The following is a 20913-nucleotide window of genomic DNA, read 5'->3' on the forward strand; positions in this document are numbered from 1 at the left end:
TCCTCTTCCTCCTGCCAGATGGATGCAGGATAATCCTGTTGATTTTAGACTCCAGAGCAGGACAGTAAGGTGAGTCTCCGAGCCACAAGTATGAGTCATTTAAAAAAAAAAAAAAAAATTTTTTTTACATGTGTGGTACCATCAAAATCTATTTTTCCTCTCTTGTATCCACGCCCTATAGCACTTCAGCTTGGCGATCAATTTGTTGTCTGGAGTGGGAGCGGGGACATTATGGGAAACATAAAACCATCCAGGAGGGAGGTTGGGAGGGGGGTCAGGAAGCGATGAAAAGATGAGAAAGGAAGAATTAATGAACAGGATGTATCACTTCTAGAATTTATTAAACATGTGAATTTATATTTGTAGCTCACAATACAGAACAAATAAAATCAAACAGTAAAATTGTGAAAATAATAATATTGAATACTGGAATTGACATAATACCCACTATAGTGTTATATGTTGGATTTAAATACATTAAAGTACAGCTACCCTAAAGTTTTTTTTGTCCACGCTTTCATTTAAAAAGCCAAAATAACGTCCAAATGTGGGACCATTTTGGAATTGAATCCAAAATTTCCTGGGTGAAAAAAAAAAAAAAAAAAAAAATAATTCTAACAAAACTTGGAGTATCATGCATAAAAGACAAACTTTTGCTTTTTCTTTGAATTTTTCCACCAATGATGACAAAGAGGGGAAGTGTGATGATAACCACAGAACCAAACTTACTGAGACATTTCGTTAGGGAGTTTGGCGCAGCAAATGATGAGAAATGATAGTGAAATTGGCACAAAATGTGCTGACATAAAGGAGAAATCATTTCGTTGACACATTTTGAAGTTTGTGTATTAGTGGAATACAAATAATTTCCAAATCCAGTGATTTCAATAAGAAATGCCTAAAGCAAATAAGAGTAAAGAAGTGCTGCCGGCCTCACCAATAGGCTGTCCAAAGACACACACAATTCAACCACGCACAAACACACAATCACTAATGTCCACTGTGCAGTCTCTCTCAAAGATAGTATTAATAATCATAATAATAATGCAGGCAGACTTGGTTCCATGTCAAATCCAAACCATGTTCAAAGTTTCTCCTGCCACCAAGTGAAGCTGCTCCAGTTGCTGTAAACGTTCCCAGTCTGGCGCCTTCTTATGTCAACTCTTCCTCGCCGCCGCCATAATAGTAATTGTTGCTGCCGGCGGGCTGCACGTATTCCTCCGTTTTGTCCCAGTCCGAGACCCAGCCTCCTCCCGCGCCCCCGTTGGGGTCTGTCGCCTGGTTTGTGGCGCCGTAGCCACCGCCGCCGCTGGTGCGGTACAGCTCCTCCGTCTCATTGGCCAGCTCATCCTCATCCAAGATGCCGCATTTCTCGTCGCTCAGCTGCTCCGGCTCAGCCCACGCTTGTTGCTCCCCGGATGCAAAGAGGCCTGAAAGCAGAAGTTTAGTGAATTTTTAATTGCAGTATCTCTTCTAAAGCAGTGATTCTCAAACTGCGGTCCATCTAGTGGTACGCCAAAGAATCCCTTGATTAAAGTACAGTGTTTCATTTTCCTATATTCAAACACAGTGTTACTGTTCATATTACAGTGGCTAAAATATTAAATACACTTGTTATATAAAACATCTGCCTTGTTTTTAAGGAATACTTAGGCCTACTACGCTACTGTATTTTAATGTTGGTCATTAGGTGGTACTTGGAGAGTCAAGTTTTTTCTGAGGTGGTACTAGGTCAGGGGTCGGCAACACAAAATGTTGAAAGAGCCATATTGGACCAAAAATACAAAAACAAATGTGTCTGGAGCCGCAACAAATTAAAAGCCATATTACATACAGACATTGAATTAAGAGGACTTAAAGGAAACTAAATGACCTCAAATATACCTACAGATGAGGCATAATAATGCAATATGTACATATAGGGCATACTTGCCAACCCTCCCGGATTTCCCGGGAGACTCCCGAAATTCAGCGCCTCTCCCGAAAACCTCCCGGGACAAATTTTCTCCCGAAAATTTCCCGAAATTCAGGCGAACCTGGAGGCCACGCCCCCTCCAGCTCCATGCGGACCTGGAGGGTCTGCATGGAGCAATGTTGTTGTAATATATTGAGTTGGAGGCAATAAACAGGCGAGGTGATGAAGTATGTCTCTTTACTGTAGACTTCAGAACAGACTCACACACTTGACGTCAGGTGCGCAACACCACGTAAATTGTTGGCCAACCAAAAAGTAACCCCAGTACGCTATAGCCAACATTCACCAGGAGATGGCAACAGACAAACATAGACCACCCAAACAACCCAACCAAAAAATGCAGAAGCTCAATTAAAAAACTGTACTTAAGCCACATTCTTTTTTTATTTTTAGTACTGAACTCTTAACCCTCATTTGTAAACAATAACATGCTTATTATACAAACAGTATTTGTACACCTTTAACACAGATTTTTATACTGTCTTCAGAGATTCAGTTTTTTTGGTGGTACTCGAAACCTTTCTGGGTAACTGCGGATCACTGGTGGGGTTTTTGTTGTGGGTGATCTGGGTTCTGATGATGGCAACTCAGCAGCCCTTGAATCTGGTTCAATGATGAGACTAGTTTGTGTCTGACTCACTGATGGTCCTGGTGATGGAACTGAAACAGCACTGTCCAGTTGTACTGATGGCACATTTTCTGCAACTGGTGGAGACTAGATAACATATATATATATATATATATATATATATATATATGAAATACTTGACTTGGTGAATTCTAGCTGTAAATATACTCCTCCCCTCTTAGCCACGCCCCCAACCACGCCCCCCACGCCACCTCCCGAAATCGGAGGTCTCAAGGTTGGCAAGTATGACATATAGCCAGAGGTGGGTAGAGTAGCCAGAAATTGTACTCAAGTAAGAGTACTGTTACTTTAGAGATTTATTACTCAAGTAAAAGTAAGGAGTAGTCACCCAAATATTTACTTGAGTAAAAGTAAAAAGTATGTTGTGAAAAAACTACTCAAGTACTGAGTAACTGATGAGTAACATACACACACATATCATATATATATATATATATATATATATATATATATATATATATATATACACACATATATATATATATATATATATATATATATATATATATATATATATACACACATATATATATATATATATATATACATACACACACACATATATACACATATATATATATATATATATATATATATATATATATATATATATATATATATATATACATTGATATATACAGTATATAATTTATATTTATTTATTTTGCCGTTTTTGTTTACATGTTAAAGGTGTTTTAATGAATATACATGCATGTTTAACACATATAGATTCCTTTCTTTCATGAAGACAAGAATATAAGCTGGTGTATTACCTGATTCTGATGACTTGCATTGATTGGAATCAGACAGCAGTGATAACGGCCACGTTTTCAAATGGAGGAGAAAAAAAGTTCCTCCTTTCTGTCTAATACCACATGAAAGTGTTTGGTTTTTGGCATCTAATTTGTCCAGCTTCCATATTCGTTTTTATACACTTTACAAGAAATACATTGGCGGCAAACTCCGTAGCTTGCTAGCTTGTTTGCGCTGGCTTTCGGAGACTCTTATTTTGAAAGCGCATGCGCGATGGAGCGGCACTTTTATTGTGAAGACAGGAACTGTGTAGTCAGTCTTTAGGCTTTTGACGAGATGTACGGTTGAAATAAAAAAGGGTCTTTTTTCCTTCACAATTTTGATTGATTGATTGGAACTTTTATTAGTAGATTGCACAGTACAGTATATATTCCGTACAATTGACCACTAAATGGTATCACCCCAATAAGTTTTTCAACTTGTTTAAGTCGGGTCATGTGACCGCCTGGCTCTGTTTGATTGGTTCAACGTCACCAGTGACTGCATCTGATTGGTGGAACGGAGTGAACGTCACCAGTGACTGTATTTGTTGAAACGCAGGCACTATGAAGGTCTGTCTGACAGACCAAAACAAACAAAGCGTGCATTAACAGATCGATAAAAATTAGTAGCGAGTAGCGAGCTGAATGTAGATAAAAGTAGCGGAGTAAAAGTAGCGTTTCTTCTCTATAAATATACTCAAGTAAAAGTAAAAGTATGTTGCATTAAAACTACTCTTAGAAGTACAATTTATCCCAAAAGTTACTCAAGTAGATGTAACGGAGTAAATGTAGCGCGTTACTACCCACCTCTGCATATAGCTAGCCTAAATAGCATGTTAGCATCGATTAGCTTGCAGTCATGCAGTGACCAAATATGTCGGATTAGCGCACTCCACACAAGTCAATAACATCAACAAAACTCACCTTTGTGCATTCATGCACAACGTTAAAAGTTTGGTGGACAAAATGAGACAGAAAAAGAAGTGGCATAAAACACGTCCTAGAAAGTCGGAGAAAGTTATACATGTAAACAAACTACGGTGAGTTCAAGGACCGCCAAAATTAGTAGGACAAAACGGCACTCGCCAAATACTCGAATCAGTGAAGCATGTTTAATATAAACAGTGTGCTTTATAACAATTAGGGAGGTTTGTGTCATGTTTGTCCTCCTACAGAAACCATATTAAAACAAAAAATATTTTTTTTTCCCCTCATCTTTTTCCATTTTTCATACATTTTTGAAAAAGCTCCAGAGAGCCACTAGGGCGGGGCTAAAGAGCGGCGTGCGGCTCTAGAGCCGCGGGTTGCCGACCCCTGTAACTAGGTGAAAAGAGTTTGAGAAACCACCGTTCAACAGGGACAACAGCTTGAACAGCCGCATCATTGTACTACACCAACCCCAAACGTTAAAAGAGCCATATTGGACCAAAAATACAAAAAAGTAATCTGTCCGCAGTCGCAAAAAATGAAAAGCCGTATATAAGTGTTATAATGAAGGCAACACATGACAAAAGTGTCTATATTAGCTATAATAGCCTACTATCAAAATGACTATGTGTCACAAGCTGAAGCAAATCTTCGTTGACAGAAATGTTGAAATGTAATATTTGTTCTACACATTTTTACAACATTAGAAAACATTAGTAAATCAGAGGCTACTTGGAAAGTTAGATAACTCCTGGAAATTACTGGCTTTTAATGGCCAGAGGTATAGATGTGTGTGTCCAAGTTAAAGGAAACGGCAGGCTGTCTTCTTCTAATGGATTTATTACAATCTTTGGCAAGCTAGGTAATGTTTGCTGTGGTCCGGAACAACATGGCACACAAACAACAATCAGAAATGCAGCCAATATTACATACTGATAATGTGTCATGTGTCATCCATTTTCAATCCTTTTTTTAAAAATGCTTCAGAGAGCCACTAGGGCGGCACTAAAGAGCAGCATGCGGCTAGAGAGCCTCGGGTTGCTGAATCCTGTACTACGCGCACACACGTCTACACAGCCATTCGTGCTCAAATGGTGCACACTCCATGTGTTAATGGTGTCAACATGTGTTATTGTGTGTGCCCCAGTGGCCTAATGGATAAGGCACTGGCCTCCTAAGCCAGGGATTGTGGGTTCGAGTCCCATCTGGGGTGTTAGGTTTTTGGGTGGTTGCACAGATGAACCAAAAACATCTAGTTGCTGCACCCACTCAAGGCTGCCGGTCAGTGATGCGGCCGGCCTTTAAATAATAAGTGTCAACTTTCTTAGTGACTTTCTTCGATCTTTCAATGTTGACTAAATATTACAGATGTCCGATAATATCGGCAGTGCGATAAATGCTTTAGAATGTGATATCGTAAATTATCGGTATCGGTTTCAAAAAGTAAAATGTATGACTTTTTAAAACGCCACTGTACGGAGTGGTACACGGACGTAGGGAGAAGTACAGAGCGCCAATCAACCTTAAAGGCACTGCCTTTGCGTGCCGGCCCAATCACATAATATCTACGGCTTTTCACACACACAAGTGAATGCAAGCATACTTGGTCAACAGCCAAACAGGTCACACTGAGGGTGGCCGTATAAACAACTTTAACACTGTTACAAATATGCGCCACACTGTGAACCCACACCAAACAAGAATGACAAACACATTTCGGGAGAACATCCGCACCGTAACACAACATAAACACAACAGAACAAATACCCAGAATCCCTTGCAGCACTAACTCTTCCTGGACGCTACAATATACACCCCGCTACCCCCTACCTCCCCCCACCTCAACCCCGCCCCCCCCCCACCCCCGCCCACCTCAACCTCCTCATGCTCTCTCAAGGAGAGCATGTCCCAAATTCCAAGCTGCTGTTTTGAGGCATGTTAAAAAAAATTATGCTCTTTGTGACTTCCATCCATCCATCCATCTTCTTCCGCTTATCCGAGGTCGGGTCGCGGGGGCAGCAGCCTAAGCAGGGAAGCCCAGACTTCCCTCTCCCCAGCCACTTCGTCCAGTTCCTCCCGGGGGATCCCGAGGCGTTCCCAGGCCAGCCGGGAGACATAGTCTTCCCAACGTGTCCTGGGTCTTCCTCGTGGCCTCCTACCGGTCGGACATGCCCTAAACACCTCCTTAGGGAGACGCTCGGGTGGCATCCTGACCAGATGCCCGAACCACCTCATCTGGCTCCTCTCGATGTGGAGGAGCAGCGGCTTTACTTTGAGCTCCCCCCGGATGGCAGAGCTTCTCACCCTATCTCTAAGGGAGAGCCCCGCCACCCGGCGGAGGAAACTCATTTCGGCCGCTTGTACCCGTGATCTTGTCCTTTCGGTCATAACCCAAAGCTCATGACCATAGGTGAGGATGGGAACGTAGATCGACCGGTAAATTGAGAGCTTTGCCTTCCGGCTCAGCTCCTTCTTCACCACAACGGATCGATACAGCGTCCGTATTACTGAAGACGCCGCACCGATCCGCCTGTCGATCTCACCATCCACTCTTCCCTCACTCGTGAACAAGACTCCGAGGTACTTGAACTCCTCCACTTGGGGCAAGATCTCCTCCCCAACCCGGAGATGGCACTCCACCCTTTTCCGGGCGAGAACCATGGACTCGGACTTGGAGGTGCTGATTCTCATCCCAGTCGCTTCACACTCGGCTGCGAACCGATCCAGTGAGAGCTGAAGATCCTGGCCAGATGAAGCCATCAGGACCAAATCATCTGCAAAAAGCAGAGACCTAATCCTGCAGCCACCAAACCGGATCCCCTCAACGCCTTGACTGCGCCTAGAAATTCTGTCCATAAAAGTTATGAACAGAATCGGTGACAAAGGGCAGCCTTGGCGGAGTCCAACCCTCACCGGAAACGTGTCCGACTTACTGCCGGCAATGCGAACCAAGCTCTGACACTGATCATACAGGGAGCGGACCGCCACAATCAGACAGTCCGAAACCCCATACTCTCTGAGCACTCCCCACAGGACTTCCCGAGGGACACGGTCGAATGCCTTCTCCAAGTCCACAAAGCACATGTAGACTGGTTGGGCAAACTCCCATGCACCCTCAAGGACCCTGCCGAGAGTATAGAGCTGGTCCACAGTTCCACGACCAGGACGAAAACCACACTGTTCCTCCTGAATCCGAGGTTCGACTATCCGGCGTAGCCTCCTCTCCAGTACACCTGAATAGACCTTACCGGGAAGGCTGAGGAGTGTGATCCCACGATAGTTAGAACACACCCTCCGGTTCCCCTTTTTAAAGAGAGGAACCACCACCCCGGTCTGCCAATCCAGAGGTACTGCCCCCGATGTCCACGCGTCCTCTTTGTGACTTCAATAACAAATATGGCAGTGCCATGTTGGCATTTTTTTTCCATAACTTGAGTTGATTTATTTTGGAAAACCTTGTTACATTGTTTAATGCATCCAGAGGGACATCACAACAAAATTAGGCATAATAATGTGTTAATTCCACGACTGTATATATAATTAGGAGTTGGACAATATCGGATATTGGAAAAAAAGCCATTATCGGACATCTCTACTAAATATTGCTTGTACCGCATGCAATTGCACATCCTTTCCCCTTCATTATTATCCAATCATGCAACATCATATATATACCAAACATTTTTCCATTTTCCAACACGTGTTCCTCGCAGGGGTGTGTTGGGCTGGAGCCTATCCCAGCTGCACTCTGGCGGAAGGCAGTGTACACCCTGGAACAAGTTGTTTTTGCTAGAATAAATATAAATGCTTCATTATTTGCCAGTCACCTTGATTTATGATTTCAAAGCAAGTCATCCATTAATTAATATGTAAAGAAAAGGCAAATGTAAAGGCTTTTGTGTATCATTGTCATGAGGCGATTGTACATTTATTAATTATTTACATATTTTTTACTGTTACACGCGGCCCTCTGAGGACAGCTCCGTACAGTGGCCTCAATGAAAAAACGAGTTTGACACCCTTGTTGGGGCTCAGATAGTAGAGCTGCTGATCAGACACTCGAGGGTTCCAGGTTCGAACCCAGATTTTGCCATCCAAGCCACTGCCGTTGTGTCCTAGGGCAGCAAGACCCTTCCTTCACCCACCTTTCTCGCTGTGCCAACTGCTCTGGTGTAAATGTAAATAATGGGTTTGTCAATGTCTAGCACTTTGAGTCACTTGAGTCACCACATTGCATGTTCTTTGACTTTTTTAAGCATGTTCTACATTTTTTCAGTCTATAATCAAGCATTTTCAAATATAGAAATGGCAAAATCTACTAAAAACATCAATACTACAGTAGTATTGGCCACTCGGGAAGACCAAACCAATCAGAGCGCGCTGTTCAATATCGTGGCCACTGATTGGCTCAGCCTCAGACAGCATTACTGTGTTGGATTAAACGACTGTAATGATGACTCAAGGCTGTTATTTCATGTCTTGAGCAGTGATTCTCAAACTGTGATACGTGTACCAATCGTCAGAGTCGTGTATAAAGAGAGTATGGCCAACTTGGTTTCAGGCCATCTTATCAATGATTGGTCAAAAGGCACTCACGTGACTACAGGGCGTAATGACTGCTACTAACTTTGAGCTCCATGTAAGCAGATCAAAGTACATATAAGAATTGTAGTAGTGCTTAGGATAGAATAAAACACACTCACACCCCAGATGGGACTCAACCCCACAATCCCTGGCTTAGGAGGCCAGTGCCTTATCCATTAGGCCACTGGGGCACACAGGTGTGTGACATTTCCAGTGTTTGTAAATGTTGTACTCACCATTGTGAGCCAGTGAACTCACCATAGAAAATGACACCTCCATAATGTACGAGCGCAGCGATGAGAAACACACCTTGCCATTCTTCGCGTGTCTACAAGGAAAGACAGGGTATCAAACCATTAAGGGAGGAATTTGTGGAATACAGTAGAACTTCTAATGTAGAATACATATAAAGTGGCGCATTTTGGGGGTGGAAAATACGCCTTTAAAGTGGCCGCCATGTTTGACTCAGTGAGCATCAAAAGCAGGATTGTCTAAAGTGTTTTTTTATTGCACTGCAAAAAGTCAGTGTTCAAAAACAAGAAAAAAAAATTACAAAAATTAGGGGTATTTTATTTGAACTAAGCAAAATTATCTGCCAATAGAACAAGAAAATTTGGCTTGTCAAGACTTTCCAAAACAAGTCAAATCAGCTAACCTCAGTGAACCCAAAAATACATTCAAATAAGTATATTCTCACTAATAACAAGTGCACTTTTCTTGGTAGAAAAAAAAGAGACCTTTTTGCTCAATATGTTGAAAAATATTCTTAAATTAAGTAAATGCTAGTGCCATTATCTTGACATAATGATATGCGCTCGGTATTACATTTCTTGAAACCAGCAGACTTATACTAAAAACTAATTTATTGTCCTTAATGGAAAGGCAACAAGGTAACCGCTTGTTACTCTCGGGGTCTCCTAGCCGCTCAGGCAAATCATATGGTCTAAAAATGAATTTTTCCATCGATAACATGACATCATCGCGCCAAGTGCGTGCTCTTTCAGTCAATTAGTGCGCACATATACAGCCTGGCCCCCGGCCAAAAATGTTTTAATTGTAATTTTGAGGAATCTATTTGAATGTGCATGAACTATTTCTGTTCAAAATTGTTTGAAATGTTAAATGTTTAAATATTAACTGTCCGTTTACTGTATTGTGCCAACTGTACTACTATATGAGTACGTATTTTCTATTGTTTCATTGAATATAAAACAGCCAAGGCCAATTTGGCTGTAATCTGTTTTAATTATGAGACACAATTGTGTCAAAATCATGATTTTTTTTTCATGCCTGAAATAAAAAATGATTACTTTAAAAAAGTAGTTTTATACTTGTGAGTGTTGATGACACAGCTTTGCAACACTTGATATTCTAGTTTCAAGCATGTTTTACTCAATATAGGTCATACAATCTCAGCAACAAGTTGTATTATCTTACTGAGATCATTTAGGACCAAAATCCTTAAAACAAGAAAAAAACTCTAACATAAAATCTGCTTAGTAAGAAGAATTTTCATATTAGACAGAAAATAAGCAAATATCACCCTTATTGGAGACATTTAATCTTACTTAGATTTCAGTTTTTGCAGTGTGGACAGCAACATATCTAAATTTAAAAAAGGAGCCTTTCCAGTAAGTGCAAAATCAATTTGGGCAAGCACTATACTGTCAAGATGTTCACCCTTAACAACTAAGTAAGCTCGCAGTGTACATAGTATACTTAATGACATGTTTAGCCTAATTCTACCTCTCCAAGTTTGCGGGCCGCAGTTTTTTTTAATTGGTTCGCGGCACAACATTGATTAATGACATTGCATTTTTTTTAAATTAACAAAATGGCACAATGTAAAAAGAAATGCTGAAATAAAAACAATGATTTTTCTTTAAGTATATGTGTTGTATAACTTTGGAAAAAACAGTGCTGTTGTTTAACGATGAAAATGTTTCATCAGATTAATCTCAGGTTTAATCAATTAATTAATTTTGATTAATTATAATCAAATATGATTTATTTTTAATCTAAACACTAAATATACTTTATTTTTAATCAATATATATACATATATATGTATATATATATATATACATATACAGTACATACTATTGTATTATATGTTTTTATATAGTAGTATTATATATTATTATATGATTTGATTCATTCGTGTGCTGAAAAAAAAATATTTTATCCGATTCATAATTCTCATTTATTCCAATTGAAAATTGATTTATAATCTTGTAAAATCTTTGTACCTATTTCTTTTTTCCAATATTAATGTTTAAAAAGAGACAATCTCTGGCTTACTCCCTCATACAATTTGTCAGCTGCCAAGAGCTATGGTAACCTGTCATCTATTATAATTTGTATACCGAATCATTTATTGCGAGAGTCAAATTGAATATTGTTGAATAGAGAATCCATTCTGAATCGAATTGTCATCCAAGAATCGGAATTGAACCGTGAGTTGTAAGATTCACATCCCCACTAATCATAAAGTATTGCTTAGATTTACATAACGTCATTAAATATGTGTGGTGGTCAAGCCAGTGTTTGTTCTCAATGGGTACTAGGCGCTACTGTATTTAGCCTTTTTCGGAGAAAAATGCCCTATACTTGCGCTGTTTTCGGCGGTAGGAATTGTTCAAATCGTGAAAAGGATAAAAGTTTTATCAGAGTTCCTCGAGAAGAAATGTAGAATTGGTGGAAGAGTGCAAGATTTTACAAAGTAGACGAGACAAGTGGAACGCACTCCAGTCCAAGGGAGCAGAGTCGAAGAACGCACGAGTTTGCAGTGATCACTTCGTTAAAGCTTTGTTTGATATACTTTTAATATACTTTAGACGTTTTGTATTTCAATTAAAGTATTATCCTGATATTGTTTGTATTTACATTTTTTATTAACCAAAATCGGGGTCAATATGATAGCTTGTCAGAAAAGGTCCTTCTACTTCTACCCTCTTTGGTTTGTCAAATGAATATACAGTCATGGTGTCAGATGTCGGGTGCTAGTCGTCGCAGTTTTGGACACGCACTCGCAAGAGGCAAAGGTAAATCATTATTTGCAACTCGAGCAAAAATGATGCATATTTATTCGGGAGAGTCTTGATACCAATTTCCTTGACCCAGCCACACACAAAGAAGTTGTAGACCTCCATGCTTTTCCAAGTTTTCATCTGTTTTGTCTTGTAGAATGAGATCCAGAGCACCACATAGTTCAATATATCTGGGAACTCCACCAACAGATATTCCTTGATATCGCTTGAACAATATTTTTTGATAAAGTACATGGATCAATTACGTTTTCCATAGTTTCTTCTTTTTGCAGGGATTTAGGACCCTTGCGTACTCAGATAGTTTGCAACAAAATCCATCTTGGCTTGGTTGACCACCACTGTTTTTCACTTCCAGAAAGAAGTCATGTGATGGAATACAAACAATTAGTTATATACATATTGTATACCGGTAACTGTTTTGTTTTTTTGCATGAGCAAAAAGACTCAAGAAATATGAGAATATATATGCACTTAACATGTTTATTAAAAAGCTTTACTAAACAAAACATTTATCCACTTTAAAGTGTATCTGTTACTCCTTTTGTGTTATTAATGTAGCGGTACTGTTTATGGATGAAAGTGCAAAAAATCAATATTTAACATATATGACAAATCTCACCTTATGTTTTGTCATAGCACCAACTATAAGCGGGCAAACCATGCCCGACAGTGTGCCCACCCCATTGGATATGCCCATGAGGATGCTGGCATAACGTGGTGCAATGTCCAAGTGGTTGACATTGAAACCTAAAACGGGATAAACATCAGAAGTTGGACACACAGGAAAACAGAACAGAAACCAAACAGAAGGAGTCACCTGAGATTGCAAAGCCGGAAAACCCCACAGCGAGAACCAAGAAGCTGATAGCGACCCCCTTTGTGTGTGAGAAGCCCACCACCAGAAGCAGAGTGGCCTCCATGCCAAAGCCTGAAGAAGAAGAAAAGTCTTTCTATTTTTAGTAGTGACCTCAAGTTTCTCCTCCACTCTGAACTGCATGTACTGTGTACACTGCTCAGTTTCACTTTAATATTGATCCAGTCTTCTTTGAGGAAAAAATAGACCAACACTGAAAGAGCCAACGCTTTTGATTTGTAGCTTCACTCAATGCCTCGAAAGAAAGTAAAGTTCACCCTAAAAACTATTTTACTCATAGCATGATGTAGGAACAGTATACAACTGCCTTGGCACTTTTGGTTCTTACTATAGTACAGGTACGGCTCCAGGATTTTTTCTTTTTATGACCTCGGTTCTCATTTTTCCCAAAAAAATCTGTTACGATAAACAGCACAAGCATGTGGTTCGATACAACATTTGTTTTGACTGAATATGACCACAAATATTCATCAAAACAGTTAAGCCGAACACAAGCGACGATGGCAAAAAGGTTTCACATGCAAAGATGACAAATTACAGCAAAAGGACAGGGCCCATGCGCCTGCTAGTAACCAGAAAATACATCCAAAATACAACAGGTGTTTTTATTCCATATACACACAACTATGCATTGGCAACATTGTTTTGGATCACAACATAATAACTTAAGAAATTATTAATATTGAAATTAGTATTAGGCCTATAGGCTACAGCAGTGGTCACCAACCTGTTTGAGCCCAAGATCCCTAGTCTCAGCCAAAAATCAAAGCAAGATCTACCCCTGCATCAACTATGTTATATACCAGAGGTGTGGACTCGAGTCACATGACTTGGACTCGAGTCAGACTCGAGTCATGAATTTGATGACTTTAGACTCGACTTGACAAAATGTAAAAAGACTTGCAACTCGACTTAGACTTTAACATCAATGACTTGTGACTTCACTTGGACTTGAGCCTTTTGAATTGACATGACTTGACATGACTTGCTACTTTCCCCAAAACCCAAAGATGAAAAAGTTATTCGGGAGCGCTCCGTATTTTTCATTGTGTACTTGTCTATCAGCGTTGCGTGTGTCAGCTGGTGTGCTCTAGAGTACACCAGCTGTTGTACTGAGCTCAGTACAACAGCCAATCAAATTAGATCTACTTTGTTTTCATCACACAGCATTCATCCAATCAAATTGCAGGACAACCAACGAAGAAGACATGTCCAAACCACACGCCAGTGAACAAAAAATGATACCTAAAATAATTTTGTTTGGGTATAAAAATTACGAGGTGGTCAACACAAAACGGTTTGCAGTATGCAACACATGCGGTTCGAAATTTACTGATGGAGAGGCAACAACTTCCAACTTCGTCCGGCATTTGAAGTTGCACAAAGAACGGTAAGTTTTGAATGTAAGATAACGTTTATTGGCTAAGTAACGTGACTTTTATTTGCTGTGTAGTTAAATCAGTGAGGCTGTAAACTCACTGCTAACGTTATAACGTTATTGCAAACACGGGAATCTGTTGCAGTTCACTACCTTATTCATACTTTTTGTTCAGTGATTTTTTTTAAGCAGGGTTACGTTAGTCAATATATCACACGTAACGTTAGACGGCGGTCAGCAGCACCGCGTATTTTAGCCACCTAAAAAAAGACACAAATAGTAAAATAAAGGTAAAATAAATACTACGCCCCCATCGTGCACAAATGACTGACAGACTCTTGGCTAATTTGGTCTTTTGCAAATGCAATGCAGCATAGGGCCCTGACATATAAAAAGTACAACTTTTTTGTTATGTTCACGTATATGTCATGTTTTTTCAATGTTAACACTTTTGTACAAATAAGTACATTTGCACTTTATTTTTTAATGTGTTTGTTCTGTAAAGGAATGAGTTAATGTTTAAAATGACTGGTTAATAGTGCTATTATAAAGTGCAATGTCAGCACAATTTTCTTTCCTGCAATTTAAAATGCACTTGTTTTAATAAATAAATACAGCGTTTGAAAAGCATACACAATCTGTGTTAATATATTAGTCTGTGGTTAAAAGGACTTGAAAGGACTCGAAACTCAAAATGCAGGACTTAGGACTTGACTTGAGACTTTCCAGTCTTGACTTTGGACTTGACTCGGGGCTTGCCTGTCTTGACTCGGGACTTGACTCGGACTTGAGGGCAAAGACTTGAGACTTACTTGTGACTTGCAAAACAATGACTTGGTCCCACCTCTGTTATATACTCTGTATGAGTATTTGGGCAACAAACACATTCTGAAAATATTACAATAAAAATATACAAAAAAATACCGGCAAAATGTAGATCCAAGAAGGAAAGAAGAAAGTGAATGAATGTTTATAACTGAAAACATTTACATATGCATAAAAATGTGTTTTCTTTTGTATACTTTTTTTTAATGAATTATGTAACGTTTATGACAACTTTTTCCAAAACACAATATAGAATGTGAGATATAACAGGATAATGCATACATTTATTATTTGTTTTCAAAACGGTTACAAAAAAGTAGGACCCCAAAAATGTACTGTGGGACCCCATTTTTATGAATTAATGGTTCAAAATTCCTAGCGCCAACACTGATGGAGTATTGGTGCGTGCAAAACAGCAGCAGGCGGCTGTGGCCTGCGGGCCGGTTCTAATACTAATCAAATATCACCCTGGGGGCCATAGATAATTAATTTGCGGGCCCCTGATCTACACCTTTACGCTACATTTAAACCAGTGTGGCCTTGACTTTGACACATAGGTGTTAAGAGTATCAAATTCCATTAAAAGACTGAAGGCTTGTGATATTCATCCATCCATCCATCCATCCATCCATCCATTTTCTACCGCTTATTCCCTTTTGGGGTCGCGGGGGGCGCTGGAGCTTATCTCAGCTACAATCGGGCGGAAGGCGGGGTACACCCTGGACAAGTCGCCACCTCATCGCAGGGCCAACACAGATAGACAGACAACATTCACACTCACATTCACACACTAGGGCCAATCTAGTGTTGCCAATCAACCTATCCCCAGGTGCATGTCTTTGGAGGTGGGAGGAAGCCGGAGTACCCGGAGGGAACCCACGCAGTCACGGGGAGAACATGCAAACTCCACACAGAAAGATCCCGAGCCCGGTTTTGAACCCAAGACTACTCAGGACCTTCGTATTGTGAGGCAGATGCACTAACCCCTCTTCCACCGTGACGCCGTGATATTCACGGACAAACTAAATTTATTGACTCGCTCATTAACATGAACGATAGGGTTTGCTTTTGTTTTTAGCGTCACAGTGATGAGAAATGTACATTAATCTCCTTCTGTAAACCAAGTCAGAAACAGCAGCAGCTTTGCATAGAGTGGGTGTGCATCTCATCTCTGCTCTGACTGGAATGCTACTTTACTGTCATTGCACAGGACAAGATAGAGACGCCAAGACCCGCCTTACGTTACGTCTGATTGGTGCGTTCCATGGTTGGCTAAATTTAGGCACAATATTTATGGATTGATTCTGGGATTGGTTATTTTGGCCAATCAATCAGTTACTCGAACTACAACAAGTCACGAGGAAAAAAGTTTATCATTATGAAAAAAAAAAAAAAAAAAAAGAGTAGTGAATGGGGAAATATTAGCGTGAAAAATGTCAAGCTTGGTGTGTGGCGTGAGAATGGGTTGAACTGCGTGATTCTCACGCTCAAAGTGTAAGGCTTGGCATAGGTAGGGACACCATAAAACCGCCATGGCACTTCTGGTACCTTTTACTATAGTATATTTCCTGGTGCTAGCATGCTAATTGTTAGCATGTTAGCTTGGGTTGCTAATATAAAAATGCTAACACATACATGGCACAATGTACGGACATAAGAGAACTGCCTTGACACTTTTGGTACATAGTTCAATCTTGCCAAGTGCTAACATGCTTAATTCGCTTTTTTAATTTTTTTTAATTTAATTTGTTTTTATTGTTAATTTGTATTTTTTTAAATTTTAATTCACTTTTTTGGTTCATTGTTCTGAAGTACATCAATTATTTTATTATATTATTCTTACGTATTATTTATGTATTTATGTATAGTTAAAATGCTCTTGTGTTACAAAGGTTTCTTCGGTAGGTGAAAATTAAAAATGGTGATGTCACTGTCAAAGCATAGCGATATGGCATCACCTTGTGGATTGTTTATGATGAAAACACAACAAAAATACAATTATAGTGACTATTTCAGAATAATTACCACAAATATTTGTATAGATTTTAATTATTCTGATCCCCATCTTATCCCGTAACTGCTACCAATGATCGTTTCTCTTATTAAAAAATAAAAAATAAAAAATAAAAAAAACAGTTAAAAAAAAGGGTTATGATAATGAGCCAGTCCTTTGACTGGCTCTTTGAAAGGAACTGCTCCTCAATATCCGTCTACCTTTAAATAGCCATAAATCCCATCTCTACTGTCTTGGCACTTTTGGTACATTAGTACTATCTTGTCTGGGGCTAGAATACTATGTTTTAGCATGCTAATATTTGAGCGAGTTTGCTAATATGAGAATGCTAATGCATACAATAGTAAGGGGATTAATGTGGCCTCATTCGTCACGGCTTACCTGACACATGAAAAGTGACAAATTGGGAGGGGTTGCACTATCCATTTTAGCTGCTATAATATAATAATACAATATATAAGTATATATTATATACTGTCTATATAATATGTACCGTATTTTCCGCACCATAAGCCGCCCTGGGTTATAAGCCGCGCCTTCAATGAACGGCATATTTCAAAACTTTGTCCACCTATAAGCCGCCCAGTGTTATAAGCCGCATCTAACTGCGCTAAAGGGAATGTCAAAAAAACAGTCAGATAGGTCAGTCAAACTTTAATAATATATTAAAAACCAGCGTGATGTGGGCGCGCATGGAGTCGTATATCAACATGGACGGAGCTGCGTGAAAAAAGCCACCCGGCCTCTTCGCGTAAACTTCCCTTAACCACTCGCTCATCTTTTCTTCATCCATCCATCCCTTCGAGTTAGCTTTTATGATGACGGTCTCTGTTGGCAAGGTCTTCCTTTTGAATATCACCATGGGTGGAAGTTTCTGGCCATTAGCATGGCAAGCTAGAACCACAGTGAAGGACGACTTCTCATTCCCTGTGGTGCGAATATTCACCGTACGTGCTCCCGTTGTATCCACAGTGCGGTTCACAGGAATATCAAAAGTCAGTGGAACCTCGTCCATGTTGATAATGTTCTCTGGCCGGATCTTTTTTTCAGCTATCTTGTTTTTACAATATGCACGGAAAGTAGCCAGCTTTTCTTGAAAGTCTTTAGGCAGTTGCTGTGAAATAGTAGTCCGTGTGCGGATGGAGAGATTGCGTCTTTTCATGAACCGGAAACCTGTCGCTTAGTAGGAGCCATTTTGTGGTCTTTACAGATGTAAACACACAAAGGAAATGAAACGTAATATCCGCGCGCTTCTTCTTCTTCTACGGGGGCGGGTGGTTGCTTACAGTAGAAGAAGAAGCGCTTCCTCTTCTATGGGGGCGGGTGCTTACCTTGGCGGTTGCTTGCCGTAGAAGAAGAAGCGCTTCCTCTTCTACGGGGAAAAAAGATGGCGGCTGTTTACCGTAGTTGCGAGACCTAAACTTTATGAAAATGAATCTTAATATTAATCCATATATAAAGCGCACCGGGTTATAAGCCGCACTGTCAGCTTTTGAGTAAATTTGTGGTTTTTAGGTGCGGCTAATAGTGCGGAAAATACGGTAAATATTACATATATGTTATATTTTATATTGCTACTATGGTACATTTTTAGTCTACTTTATACCTGCACTATCCTTTCCATCCTCTGTAACTGAGCTACTAGGTGGAACAATTTCCCTTGTGGATCAATAAAGTTTGTCTAAGTTTCAGTCTAAGATGGCAGTAGAGTGTTGCTATGTCGTCAGTTGCTATGTGGAGTGGCACTTTCCATCATTTTCAGCAGACTGCATTTCAAAATAATTAACCCCCTACTGTACAAGGCATGATAGGACCATTCTTGCATATTCCATTTACCTCCACAGTTCATAATTTTCCTGACGTTGGTGGTGGTCATGATGTTGTTGGAGCGCAGGTAGTCAGCAAGCTGTCCTCCAATTGGCACAATAATGGTCATGACCAGGTGGGGAAGAGCCGACACTATTCCCACCTGCGGAAACGAGAGATGCAGAAATGAGGACGAATGAAAGTGGACATGATAGGACAAGTAAAGAGAAATGTAGATCACCTTGCTGATCTCAAAGCCAAACACCTCCTCAAAGTAGGCGGGTTGGCTGATGAGGAGCAAGTAGAAGGTCCAGCTCCTGCAGAAGTTGGCCACAATAATGGCGTAGACTGGCATGGACGTGAAGAAGGCCCTCCATGGTGTGTTGAATTTCTGGAGCAGGACAGAACTTGGTTGACTTTCATAGACAACAAGACATCGGGTGACGACGAAGGAGCCGTACAGACCGTCACTGTAAATTGAGCCGATTCGCCAATGCTCTCCTCGATGTATTTCCTCTCCTCCTCGGTGATGGTGGGATGGGCGGCGGGGCTCTCGTAAGACACCATGATCCAGAAGCAGTACCACAAGATGCCAAAACTTCCTGTCAGGTGAAAGAAGCTGCTTTGCAACATGCTTGTTCAAAAGGTTAACAAACATGAGGTCTTTCCTACCGTAGACATAGAAGACTGACGACCATCCCGAATACTGGACCAGGATTCCCGCTAATGGCATGGCGATCACAGCGCCGGCATAAGAACCTGTTTTGTTTTTCATTATAATATAAAATAAAAACACCACAGGTTCATCGGACAAACAAGTGCTGGAGTTTTTAAAGTGGACAATAAAAAAAAGACGCACCACAAAAGGCTGTCGTAGCCAGGCGACTTCTTTCAAGCGGAGGCGCCCATTTGGCCCAAATCCCATGACATGCCGGGTATGACACCCCCTACAGGAAGACATGACATTAGCTAGGAAGAGAAGACACGGAAAAACCTTAAAGATCACTGTATAGTTAATACAGAACAATGTTTGTGTGTCTTTTTTGTTGTGTGAAGTGAAGGGAATTATATTTATATAGTGCTTTTGTTTCTAGAGCAGGGGTGTCCAAACTAGGGCCTGCGGGCCAAGTATGGCTTGCCGACACCTTCAGTTTGGCCCGCGAGACGTCACAAGTCCAATGAGGATTCTGGCCCACAGGTGCCAACAGCGCCATTGTACATAGCAGACAGTCGAATAAAAATATTCACCGCCATCTTGTGGACAATAGGAGTAAAGCAAGTCAATGACCATGAATTTTTCTTTGATGTATACACTTCACAGCTATTACTTACAGTGTATGAGCCAATCCTAACAATCTTTCTCACTCATGGCGCAAACTGCAACCAACACAGGAAGTCAACACGCGGTCACAATTAACAGAACCTGCTCACTGAACTCGTTGATTATTATAAAAATGTCTAAGCACCTAACATAATTAAAATTACACCCATTTTAAATCCACTGCAATGCATGATGGGAAATATGCAAAATACTCTCACCACACGTATCCATGTTTGGTGCATTTTAGCTGCTTGAAATTTCTGATTGATTACAAAACTTTAAGGAGGTCATCACAGAAGTAAACAAGGAAGTAAACATACTCTTAACTGCCAGTTATATTAATCATTAATTATATATCCATTATATAATGTAATGATATAATGTATGTGTGTGTATATGTATATATATATATATATATATATATATATATATATATATATATATATATGTCTTAATAAGGTTATCCAAAAAATAGTGCTCGATACCGTAGTAGAGCGCAATATATGTATGTGTGGGAAAAAAAATCACAAGACTACTTCATCTCTACAGGCCTGTTTCATGAGGGGGTTCCCTCAATCATCAGGAGATTTTAATGGGAGCATTCACATACCATGGTTTATATAGGGCACAGAGTGGGTGGGTACAGGCTGGTGTAGGGGCGTGGTGATTGGCTCATGTGTTACCTAGGAGGTGTTTCCGTCTGTGGCGGCATGCTG

At 40.2% G+C, this 20913-nt stretch overlaps 1 protein-coding gene and 1 non-coding gene across 3 annotated transcripts in view; one reads left to right on the forward strand and one right to left on the reverse strand.

Annotated features, from left to right (window-relative positions):
- Positions 1-324: 324 nt before the first annotated feature.
- LOC133610862 (vesicular glutamate transporter 1-like) overlaps positions 325-20913 on the reverse strand; it is a 51914-nt gene continuing 31325 nt past the window's right edge. For both annotated transcript variants that reach the window (XM_061967566.1, XM_061967565.1), the window contains 9 exons: positions 19736-19823; positions 19549-19635; positions 19342-19478; positions 19118-19267; positions 18907-19039; positions 12797-12907; positions 12599-12726; positions 9188-9257; positions 325-1430 (listed from right to left, as the gene is read on the reverse strand). In XM_061967566.1, coding sequence (XP_061823550.1) covers positions 1153-1430; positions 9188-9257; positions 12599-12726; positions 12797-12907; positions 18907-19039; positions 19118-19267; positions 19342-19478; positions 19549-19635; positions 19736-19823 — 1182 coding nt within the window. In that variant the 3' untranslated portion in view covers positions 325-1152. The remainder of the gene's footprint in view (positions 1431-9187; positions 9258-12598; positions 12727-12796; positions 12908-18906; positions 19040-19117; positions 19268-19341; positions 19479-19548; positions 19636-19735; positions 19824-20913) is intronic.
- On the forward strand, positions 5486-5558 carry trnar-ccu (transfer RNA arginine (anticodon CCU)). Its single transcript has one exon. It is a non-coding gene; the product is annotated as a tRNA-Arg (tRNA).

Source organism: Nerophis lumbriciformis, linkage group LG11 (genome assembly GCF_033978685.3).
Source record: "Nerophis lumbriciformis linkage group LG11, RoL_Nlum_v2.1, whole genome shotgun sequence".
Lineage (NCBI taxonomy): Eukaryota > Metazoa > Chordata > Actinopteri > Syngnathiformes > Syngnathidae > Nerophis > Nerophis lumbriciformis.